The 11,951-nt window shown below is 42.9% G+C and overlaps 1 protein-coding gene, 1 long non-coding RNA gene and 1 other non-coding gene across 8 annotated transcripts in view; 1 reads left to right on the forward strand and 2 right to left on the reverse strand.

Moving 5' to 3' along the window:
- The window catches only part of EPB41L4A (erythrocyte membrane protein band 4.1 like 4A), a 248,672-nt gene extending 245,561 nt beyond the window's left edge, over positions 1-3,111 (forward strand). For 5 of the 6 annotated variants that reach the window (XM_035015550.1, XM_035015580.1, XM_035015541.1 and 2 more), the window contains one exon: positions 1,412-3,111. In XM_035015550.1, coding sequence (XP_034871441.1) covers positions 1,412-1,540 — 129 coding nt within the window. In that variant the 3' untranslated portion in view covers positions 1,541-3,111. The remainder of the gene's footprint in view (positions 1-1,411) is intronic. The other variant, XM_035015559.1, reaches the window with a different exon arrangement.
- Positions 3,112-3,891: 780 nt separating this feature from the next.
- LOC118017577 lies at positions 3,892-5,674 on the reverse strand. Its single transcript, XR_004681189.1, has 3 exons — positions 5,178-5,674; positions 4,657-4,724; positions 3,892-4,066 (listed from the first exon to the last, which is right to left on the reverse strand). It is a non-coding gene; the product is annotated as an uncharacterized LOC118017577 (long non-coding RNA).
- LOC118017716 lies at positions 4,816-4,949 on the reverse strand. Its single transcript, XR_004681220.1, has one exon. It is a non-coding gene; the product is annotated as a small nucleolar RNA SNORA13 (small nucleolar RNA).
- Positions 5,675-11,951: the final 6,277 nt, after the last annotated feature.

Consider the following 11,951-nt stretch of genomic DNA (forward strand, 5'->3'; position numbering starts at 1 on the left):
GCACTGGTTGGGTAGTCAGCAGACTAGTCTATAGGCTAAATCTGGTCTGCCTGTTTTTGTACAGCCCAGGAGCTGATAATGGCTTTTCCATTTTTAAAGGGCTGTTTTAAAGAAAGGGTGGGGGAGGGGGGCAACATGTAACAACAACCAGATGTAGTCCACAGTCTGGCCCTTCACAGAAAAATATTTGCTGACTCCTGGCCTAGACATATAACACATAAAACAGGCAAAATTAAAAAAATTAGGTAAGCATTATGAAGAAACAAAGGGCTGAGTTAGCAAATCAACAGGTGACCTCACCTTATAGAGATGAGTGGTCAAAGAAAGCCATCTCAGAAACCTAAGTGTAAAGCTGAAACCTTGCAGGGGAGGAGCCATCCATGTGCAGAGGGAAGAGCGTGGGAGAAAACAGTCTGTAAAGGGCCTGAGTGTTTGAGCTGAAAGCCCTGTGTGGTCTCGGCCTGGTGCGGGTGGGGGCAGATAACACAGGGCTTTAGACACCACGGAAGAAGTCTGGATTTTATTCTAAGTGCCAAAAAGAACCCATTGATCTGGCTGCCATGTGGAGAAAGGACTTGAGTGACATAGGGAAGCAGCAAAGCTGCATGTCCTAGTTCTGCCAGGGTGCCAGAGGTCTGGTAGTGTCTTGGCCTGCCTCCACCTCACCTCACCATGCAGAAGGCTGGTAAAAGTGAGATGGATGAGGGACTCTGATTCACTTTATTTCCTTAAGATACGCAGGCAGAGGGGACAGGGTTAATGGTAGACTAATTTACAAGGTAGTGGCTTGTTTTAGGTAACCTCCTTGCTCCTTTTCCAACTCCTGTATTAAGCTTTCCATCCCCCTGCACTGACACACTGTAGGGTCCTTCTGATTATCTAGAAATCTTCCATTTCCAACAGATGTCTCACACTCTAAAATGATCTTGATTCAACCTTGGAGCTTAGTTTAGGAGTAACTACACAGAAAAATGACACTTAATTGGCATACTTGACTTTTTTTTTTTTTTAAAGATTTTATTTATTTGACAGAGAGAGACACAGTGAGAGCAGGAACACAAGCAGGGGGAGTGGGAGAGGGAGAAGCAGGCTCCCAAAGAGCAGGGAGCCCGATGCTGGACTCGATCCCAGGACCCCGGGATCATGACCTGAGCCGAAGGCAAACGCTTAACGACTGAGCCACCCAGGGGCCCCGAGGACTAATTTTCATGCATAAAGTGTATTATGCATGTTACTATGATTTAACTTTAAAGATTTAAAGCCTTCATGTTGTAACTTGAATATTCATTGAACTTTTGATATTGTGAAGCTTTAATATTTTGTGATTTGAGGTCTTGATTTCTGATGTATTAATAAAACTGATTTCACTGTTCTCTTCTCTGAACCTTATCTTTTGAATACTTTTTCCTAGAGAAGAAATGGATCTAAAGATAGCCTGATTGAAGAAAAATCTCAGACATCTACAAGCAATCTAGCTGGAAAACACACGGCAAAAACAGTCAAAACTGTCCAAGCTTCACGCCTCAAGATAGAGACTTGACGATGCCCAGGAAGAGGGGCCTGGGGTTGGGGGTGGGAGGGGCGTGTGCCACCTGTACTTTCAAGCTGTGAATTGTTAATTATTCAAGTATCTTGGACCTGCAAGTGCTTCTTCGGGGAAAAAAAAATCCAACCTGTTGGTCTTTTAAAGGTTTAACAGCATTATTTGTGCTGAAGGGCCTTTTTTTTTTTTTTGGTAACTGGAATAGTCTTGTGAAAACTCATTCACTGGATGCCCTATTTTCCCTCCTGGAGACTCCAAGTATCTTGTGTCCACGACCAAGACCAGATGCTTCCCATCAGAGCTCTGGCATCCGGGTGTGCAGCTGCCTAGCTGTGCAACAGCACGCGAGTGGACGAAAAGGTCCTTCCCACCTCTAGCTGGATCTCAGCCTGTGCACAGATGTATGAAGACGGGAGACCTCACTTGCAGACTGCAGATGTTTTTATTCATATAAATATGTTCTTTGTAAGACTGTATTTTGTGGTGTTAAGTTCCACTGGTTATTTACAAATGTAAAAAGCTTTTAAGTGTTGCTTTTAATTTCTAGTGTCCTTGTGTTTTCAGAAAACAGACTGTGTGGATTTCAGTTGACCTCAGCTTATGAATTCACGACCCTCAACCACAAATGGTCCCTCCATCCTGCCTAGCTACCGAACTCCCCCAAAGATGAATTCATTTGAGGGTGACTATCACAGGGAAAGTCAAGTACTCACGCAGGACATCTCACCACCTCCCTCCCACCACCTCCTCCAGAGCTGCCACCAACACTACCCGTCCCCACACCCATGCTCTGGAGCCCGGTCTCCTTTGGCCTTAGCTCTGTCACCTTACTCATCTCCGCTAGATCCTTGCGACTTGGTTTAAACTGTTAACTCTCCCACCAACTTTCACAACCACAAATCCCTCCCCAGTTCTCTTTCTTCAAGTTTCTCAAAAGGGTTATCGGTAGCCTGTGTCCTCAATCCATCTCCTAATCTTGATTTTAAACTGCTAAGATTCTCCCCCACTGCTCCACTACAGACCTCACTAAAACTACTTTGTGTACCAAATCCCAAGGGTAACTTTTAGGCTGCCTTGCAACATTTTTAGTGCAGTATTCCATTGTTTTCTACATTTCTCGCCATCCTTTACTGCTCTTCAGTAAGACGCTATTCTACCTCGCCAATTTCTAACTCAAAAGCTCAGTCCTCTCCCTCTAGGTGGATCTCATTTATGCCCATAGCCTTAAAGTATTCCTATAGCTTAGTCTATAGATCAGTGTTCTGCCAGAAAGCCACTTAAGATGTCTCCAAGGCAATCCCAATTCAACTAGTTTAAAATGCTGCTCTCTAGCTGGATTTAGGACCATTATGCTTGTGAATGTGCAAGAGACCACACACCTAGCAGTCGTTATAGACACCTCCCCTATTACCAAGTCCTGTGAGCTTTGCCCTCTACAGGTAATAATCTCCACAAATTTTACCACCCTGGTCCATGGTGTTTGTCTCTTGCCTAGACAACCGCTGTATTCTCCAACTGGTCCACCGCATCCTTTCTCTGACAGATACTAACTATCCTAGGTTTCCCCTTGCTGTAAACAAAGCTGTAAACGATCTGGTCTCTTACCTGCTGTTTAGGCTCGTTTTGTAATACTCGGGGCTCAGCTAACAGCCACCTTCAAGCCTCATTAAGCACTCATTTATAAATCAGGGCACTTAAGAGGGAAAGTAACTACAACTATCACAAATCTGGACCTTTTCTAGCCCAAGGCCTCTGCACATGCCATCCCCAACTTTGCCTTGCAAAAATGACACCTACCCTTAGGCTCAACTGCTTTCTCAGGTTTCTTTGTCTTAGTCAACTCATGCATGGGACTTGTCTCACAAAGTAAGTTTTATATTTGCAATGACATTTCTGCCATTCAACTCTCAGCTTCCAAAGGGAGGAACTGTTTTGCTCACCCTTGTGTTCCCACTTCCTAGTACATTATTGAAAAGTTCAATAAATTTTTTCAATGCTCAGACTATTTGTTCTTTCCTGAAAAGTGAAGGCAGAGGATGTGCTGACTGCCATCTAGTAAAAATAAAAATGCAGTGATAATGTAAAACACCTGTGACCTAGAAACCAGCTAGTCTAGTTCAGTTCATCATGCAGAAGGCACTGAAAGAAAGCACTTATTTCTTCTTGGGTGTAGCATAAACCTCTATCTCACAAGGCTATTCTTAACTGGTTGCGCTGAATACTAATCTTAACTACTGAGATTTAACCATTTTGAAATTGCTGGGGGAGGAAGGAGAAACCCTTCTTTTCCCTTTGATCTTTCAGTGAAGAATGCTATTTGCCGGTAGTTAATTACTTAATACACAAGCTTCCACGAAGCACAATGAAATATTTATTTGTAACCCTACTGTTTTAAGTGTGTATTTATAGACTGTCCAAAAGCAGTAATTTTAGTACCCCTCAGGCTCCTGGGAGTCTTAAATGATCCAAGCAACTCTTGTCAAGATTTCCTATGATGTTTTTGAATTCTTCATCAAGGACATCCTAAAAAACAAAATAAAGCATTCAATTTGACAAGCAAATATTCACCTGTATCATCACTTAATTAAACAATTCATACTTCTCTGAATTGCATTAAGTTATGCAGGTCTGGACTCAGCTTTAAATGTCCACATAAAACATACCAGAGGTTTGGCTAAGTGTTTGAAATTTAGGTACTACACACAGAAATATGTTATCTTAAAATTTCAAAAATAGGGTGCCTGGGTGGCTCAGTTGGTTAAGTGACTGCCTTCAGCTCAGGTCATGATCCTGGAGTCCCGGGATCGAGTCCCACATCAGGCTCCCTGCTCAGCAGGGAGTCTGCTTCTCCCTCTGACTCTCCCCCCTCTCATGCTCTCTGTCTCATTCTTTCTCTCTCAAAATAAAAAAAATCTTAAAAAAAAAAAAAATTTTTCAAAAATAAGCTAGGAACAGGCCACCCTATTTGCTGTTAACTTCACCTTGTTGACTACAGGTGTTGCAGTACTAATTTAAGCTAACACCCACTAGAAAAGGCACCCCAATCTAGAAAGGTAAAATTTGCATTAGGAGTAACCACTTTAGGACAGAACTACAAGGTAGCATCACCCTACCTTAGGTCACCTTTGTGCTCCCAGTGTTCAGCTGGCAGCAGTCTTTGCTTCAAGCATCCAGCTTTCACCTGCACAAAATTTAAAAACCGTTAAGAAAAGCTACACACACTTCATGTTGGCAAACTCAAGACCACATGTGTAAACTAATGTAAAAGCATCAACTGTTACTTATGCAGCTCCTCCACCAAAAATACCAAATTCAAGGGCAGGAAAAGGCTGCAAAGTGTTTAGTTTATGCCTTTTTTGACACCACATTCACTAGTTTCCAAAAGTGAACGGGCAACACAAAGGCTACAAGAAAACTGCCTAAGGACTGCTCTATCCATGGCACAAAGTTGCTGACCCCGTAATGAACTGTCCTGCGGGTTAGAGCTGGAAGGGGATTAATTACAGCTGTAGATTTTCCTTTACAATTCAAACCCCAAACTAGGTAACGAGAGCTGCAATTTAAAATATTTTACGCGGTTAAAACTTTCAAGCTGCGAGGCAACTGTTTTTCTTGCACGAACATGCAAACTCACCTGCAAAGCTGAGGACACTCTTTCGCCGAGTTCTGCGTCTTGAAACAACTATCAAGATCTAAACCTTAAATGGCACTTTGCTCCTACGTTGACTTGATCTCAGCTGTGATGCCGTAGGCATACATGCCTACCCATGGTGAGGCCATAGGTAAAAAACATGCCCTGCTTACATGAGTATCTCCCTGACACGCAGTCGATGACCAATGAAATCAAGTGCGCTCAAACCCATCCATCTCCCATTTCCTGGCGTGGGTACGCAGCCTGGGGGCCGCTTCGGAGCCTCCTGCGGTCCACCGGCAACGTGGGCGAGGCCAGGCCGCTGCCGTCCGCCCCCCACGGACTCAGGGCACGGGATCCTCGGGGCCGGCCCGGCTGCGAAAGGCGTCTCACCACCCTCAGGGCGGCCGGGCGCGTCAGAGGCCGCGAGGCCGAGCCCGCCGAGGCCCCCGCCATTCCGGAGGACGGAGAGCGGCTCCGCGCGGCCCCGGCGCAGAATCAGGAAAGGCCGTGGGCTGCTCCCACAATGCTTTTCTACGACTGGAAGGACCCACTGTCCTGGGGGCGCGGGGAGGACGGACTGTACCACCGGCCGCCGCGCCCTCGCGAGACGCCGCCGTGTGGCGCGAGGGCGAAGTGCGCAGTGATTGGCCGTGGGGCGGGGCTCCAGGGGGAAAGAAGACGGAGGGCGGGGGCTCGCGGTCTCGCCTTTGCGCTGTGCGGCCAGTGCCTTCGCCCGGGCAGGTTTTCTTCCGTGTGGATGTGCACCCGCCCCGCGCCCAGTGTCGGGAGCATGTGGTCAGCGCTGAGCTGCGGGTGTAGCTCAGAGGACCTGAAACCTCGTGTTCTTCAGTCTCCGGCTGAGGAAGAGTAAGGTCCTTCATTCAAAGACTAGACTTGTAGAGTACTTCTAGCTTCAGGCTCTGACCTCAGTGCCTGGGAATCAGGTGTGAATGAATGAGCCCGACCGGCGTCCTGGCTTACGTTCTAGTTGGGCCAGAAAGGCACTAAACAGGTGACATGGACACGGTAGGTCCAGATAGCGTAAGTGCCAAGGAGGAAAAAAAGGAGGTTATGTGGCAGAGCAGGCTGTCCGATAGAAACATAGTGCGAACCACGAATTCCATTTTAAGTGTTCGAACTGCCACAAAAAAGTAAAAAAGAACAAGTTAAATTGATTTCAGTAGTAACTTAACATGTAATCAATATAAAATCATTGATGATTAATGATACGTATTCGTGATATATTTTGCTTAAAAGTCGGTGTATATTTTATACTTCCAGCACATTTCAGTTCAGACTAGTCACATTTCCAGTGCTGAGAAGCAGCCGGTGTGGCTGGAGCAGCCCGAGGAGTGCAGAACGGCCTAAGATGCAGCGGAAGAGACAGGTAGGAGCAGATCATATGAGGCTTTGTACTTGCGGTAGGAGTTGGGATTTTATGCTGAAATTTTAGAGTTGATTAATTATTACCACAGAAATGAAGCAGAGGTTGTTAATTGGCTTTTTGCCTGATAACCTGAACGCACTGAAGGGATAGAGACTGCAGTGAGATCTGCTGTGTGATAGCCAGGGGGTCTCCTTGCTCCTGTAGGTCCTAGCAGACTCATCAAGAGAACACATCCCAGCACCTTTCCTCGTTTCTTCGAAGCTAGTGAAAGAGAGAGAGAGAAGGAAGAAAGGAAAAAGAAAATTCAAGCCCGCATCCCACACAAAGACTAGCCTGAATGATAACAGCAACTTGGGGACAATTGGGGACAGACAGAAGGAGTAAATGTGTAATGATCACAAGAAAGGAAATAGCGCAGACCTTTTTTAGGAAGTCACTGTAACATCTGGGGGAGAAAAGGTTGGGGAAGGAGGATACTTCTAGGAGTATAATGTCAAGACATTGAATGGTACAGTGTGGGGTTTATAACAAATCTCAATCTTGCCTTCTTGCTAGGGAACAGTCAGGGAGAGAAATTTCCCTTGGGCTGGAGCAGCCAGCAGACCTGGGTTTATATCCAGCTCTGACACTTGTTCTTCTAGGCAAATAACCACCTCTTTGAGCCCCAAGGTTCCTCATTTATAGGATAATAACTATACCCATGAACCACATGTTAGTTTAAAGAATTAAGAAAGTCTTGCAGAATCGTCTAACACCGTGTAATACATAGTAACATACAACAAATGACTCTCATGAGCTTGGCTCTTCCTCTTGTTTATCCCCATTCCAGGTGTGGAATCTTCTTGGGTTGAGTTCTTAAGGAAAGGAGAAATATGTTGATGTTTTTCTTTTAATGGCTTGACATTTTTGTTCCCACCTTACACTTTCCTATTCTCCCCTTTATATTTCTTTCCCAAACTCTGGATGGTTCAAGAGTAGATAGAGGGGAGGCATTTGTTCCAGTTATTGGATTAGTGTTGGTGTCAGGAAATCCATTCTAAATTCTTCATCTTTCTGTCTACTTCAACCTCACACAGCCTGATAAGGAAAATCCAATAGTTAAACCAAGGCAAGCAGCATGGACAAAAGAAAAATTAGAGGATATTTTCTGCCTAGTTTTCCCATCATCTTTGCCTACTGGGGCTGAGGCATTATGTAAGGACGTGCAAGCTGCGTGTGGTGTTAGTGCAAACATGGAACAAGCTGGGGTTCCTTGTGCAGTAGGCAGAAGCATGGTCCCCCAAAGATGTCCACATCCTCATCTCCTGAGCCTGTGGATGTTTCATTATAGAGTAAAAGAGGCTTTGCAGATGTGATTAATGTTGGGGACTATCATATGGGGAGATAAAAATCGAAGAGGAAGGCAGAAGAATTAGAGATGTGGCAGAAGAGAAGGCGGGAGAGGGACTCAACCTTCCACTGCTAGCTTTGAAACTGGAGGAAGAAGATCTTTGAAGCCAAAGAATACAGTTTCAGCTCTAGAAGCTGGGAATGGCCTTCTGCTGACAGCAAGGAACCAGGGACTTCATTTCTACAACTGCATGAAACTGAATTCTGCCAACATCCTGAATGAGCATGGAAACAGACTCTCCCCTAGAGTCTCCAGAAAAAAGTACAGCCCTGTTGATGCTTTGATTTTAGCCAGTGACGCTCATGCCAGACTTCTGACCTACAGAGGTGTGATCATAAATTTGTGTTGTTTTAAGCTGCTAAATTTGTGTTAATTTGTTGGCAGCAAGAAAAAAAGCAACACACCCTGTAAGGGGCAGAGTGAGAAGTGAGCTGTTTTTCTTACCCCACTCCTTCTTGTCCCACACCAGTGTTCTCATCAGGAACATAAGTCAGATTTTGCAGATAAGCTATGCACATTTCATTCTAACCATATAGAGTCAATATTTGTTATGGTGGGTGCTCTAGATCCAAATTAATATCCAATAGATATTAAATAATTTGAATACTTTTTATAATATCAAGTCATCTGTAAATTTTGGGGGGTTTTCTTCTTAAAAAATCATATTTTCTGCAGAAGCTTTCTTCCTAATTCTTATACTGTGTGTGTGTGTGTGTGTGTGACAAAGAACGTCCAAACTAGGGCCTCTAGGACAGTGTCTAATAGGGAGATAATTGTAGACATCCTTGTCTTGTTTGTGATTTTATTTTATTTATTTATTAAAAAAAATTTATTTATTTGCGTGAGAGAGAGAGTGGCAGAGGGGGGAGGGTCAGAGGGAGAAGCAGACTCCCCGCTGAGTGGGGAGCCCAATGTGGGGCTCCATCCCAGGACCCTGGCATCATGACCTGAACTGAAGGCAGACGCTTAACCAACTGAGCCATCCAGGCTCCCCTTGTTCATGATTTTAAAAGAATGCTTTTGAAGTTTCAGCACATGTGTATGATGTGGATGACATTTTTATGTATTTCCTATTGTTCATCAAGTTAGGGGAGTTTCCATATATATCTAGTTTGCTAATAGTTTTTTTTTTTTTTTTAGATTTTATTTATTTATTTGAGAGTGAGAATGAGAGAGAGAGAGAGAACATGAGAGGAGGAGGGTCAGAGGGAGAAGCAGACTCCCTGCTGAGCAGGGAGCCCGATGTGGGACTCGATCCCGGGACTCCAGGCTCATGACCTGAGCCGAAGGCAGTCGCTTAACCAGCTGAGCCACCCAGGCGCCCCTAATAGTTTTTTTTTAATCATAAATGAATGTTGAATTTTATTAGATGTTTTATCTGCCTCTGTTGAGATGAATGTATTTTTTTCTTGTAATTTGTTCAAGTGGTGAATTGCATTAATGCAATTTCTTTTTTTTTAAAGATTTATTATTTTAGAGAGAGAAGGCAGGGGGAGGGGCAGAGGGAGAGAGACTCTTAAGCAGACTCCGCACTGAGCCTGACGCAGGACTCCATCTCACTACCCTGAGATCATGACCTGAGCCAAAACCAAGAGGCAGATGCTTAACCACTTAACCTATTGCACCATCCAGGCGCTCTGCATTAATGCATTTTTCTGATGTTGAACCAGTCTTCCATTTCTGAAAGAAACCAAATTTGTCATTTCAAAAAATATTGTTTAGAATTTTTGCACTTACATTTATGGATGAGATGGGACTGTGGTTATCTTTCTCATCCTGTCTTTGGTAGTTTTGATGTGAAATTATACAGATACCTACTTAATATTAGTAATTTGTTTCTGAAAATCAGATGTTCTGTGCAAAAATCTTAACTGGGAGCCTATTTCTTTTTATTTTAAATGGTATAATTGTAATAAGTTACTTGTTAACCCAAACCAGTTTCCTAAAATGTAACTATAATATGGTAAGCAAACCTCTATTAAATAACAAAGTTTAACATTGGGATGTTCATAACTTTGCTTCCTGAATCACTAAACAATTAGTTGATAACAAATAGTTGCTTTGTCAGCAGTAACATACTCTCTTTCATTGTTACTGCTTTCCTGCTTGCTTTTCTTCCTTCTCCATTGAATTCCTTAACACTTTCTCAACCTTTTTAGTTCTTATTCTACACAACTAGGGAAAAAAGGGCAATATGAAATATGAAGGGCACTGTGGAAATGTGACAGAGGATGATTCACACTGAGGATGATATTTTAATGTTTCTTTTATCACCAGTAGCATTTATGTGGAATATCCCCTTCATTGATATTCAGTATGCTTTTTGATTAGCTGACGTGATGTGGACATTTTATCAAATGTTTCTAATGTAACTCAAGGCATTCATTTCCTACACTTTTGTTGTTGTTATTGGTAAAAATGTTATATTGAGTTTTGGGGTGCTAAATAAAATATTTCCTACATAAATCTCAGTTGAAATGTTGTTTTGAGAGATATGTATGTTGTATGACATTGGAGAATTAAATACGAGAGGGAATTTCTGGGAAAACATCAATCAGGGAAATGTTCTGTGGAGTATGCCTGAAATGGCTTTATGAAATTACTTGGGTAACGTTTCCTCTTTTTCTCTTCTCCAAAAAATTTAAGGTAATGTCAGAATTAATTTTTTTAATTTAAAAAATAAACCACATACTTTTAAAACTATCTGGGTCTAGTATTTTCTTTGTGGAAAGAAGTTAAACTACTGATTCACTTTCTTTAATGGTTATAGGACCATTCAGGTTTTTTCTTTAGTTATATTTGTTAAGTCATCTTTCTAGGAACATGTCCATTTCTGCCCTGTTTTCTAATTTGTTGGCAGAAAGTTGTTCATTGTTCTTAGTTTTTTTCCCTCACACCAACCAGTTCTCTGACTCTTTGACATCAACTGGGTATCCAATAGTTCCCTGGAATTAGCATCAGACCCCACAGGTTAGGAGCTCACTCCCACAAGCTGCTCCCATTTCATTTGCAAGCTGCAGTGGGGGGTGGCCAGGCTACTCACTCTTTTGCCGACCAGAAATTTAAGGGTTAACATGACCTTCCCCCCACTGCAGGTTTGATAATTCACTACAATGACTCAGACGTTCAGAAAACGCTTTACTTACTATTACCAGTATATTATAGAGGGTACAACTCAGAAATAGCCAAATGGAAGATGAATAGTGCAAGTTATGGTGTTGGGTGGAGCATGGAGATTCTGTGCCTTCTCTGGGCATGCTACCCTCCCAACACTTGGATGTGTTACCTAACCCAGAAGCTCCCTGAACCTCCTTGTTTAGTTTTTATGGAGAGTCCACAACACAGACATGATTGGTTAAATCACTGGTTATTGATGACTGAGCAAAATTTCCAATCCCTCCCACTTCTCCAGAGATGGGCATGGGTGGGTGGGGCTGAAAAATTCCAGCTCTCTAGTCACATGGTTGGTTCCTTTGGCAAGCTGCCCCAGTCCTGAAGCTACCAAGGGAGACCACCAAGAGTCACTTTAATGACATAAACTTTGTTCTTTCTCAAGATTGCTTTGGCTATTTGGGGTCTTTTGTGGTTTCATACAAATTTAGGGTTGTTTGTTCTATTTCTGTGAAAACGGCCATTGGAATTTTGATGGGCATTGTGTCAAATCTGTAGATCACTTTGGGTGATATGGACATTTTAGCAATGTTAATTCTTCCAATCTGTGAGCCCTGAATATCTTTCCATTTATTTGTGTCTTCTTCGACTTCCTTTATCAGTGTCTTACAGTTTTCAGTGTACAGGTCTGTCACCTCCTTGGTTAAGTTTATTCCTAGGTATTTTATTCTTTTTGATGTAATTGTAACTGTGATTGTTTTCTTAATTTCTCTTTCTGTTAGTTTTGTGTATAGGAACACAGCTGACTTTTGTATAATGATTTTGTATCCTGCAGGTTTACTGAATTCATTTATTAGTTCTAAGTTTCTTGGTGGCCTTTAGGGTT

This window comes from Mirounga leonina, unplaced genomic scaffold (assembly GCF_011800145.1).
Source record: "Mirounga leonina isolate KUSES-001 unplaced genomic scaffold, KU_Mleo_1.0 Mir_104, whole genome shotgun sequence".
NCBI classification, from domain to species: domain Eukaryota; kingdom Metazoa; phylum Chordata; class Mammalia; order Carnivora; family Phocidae; genus Mirounga; species Mirounga leonina.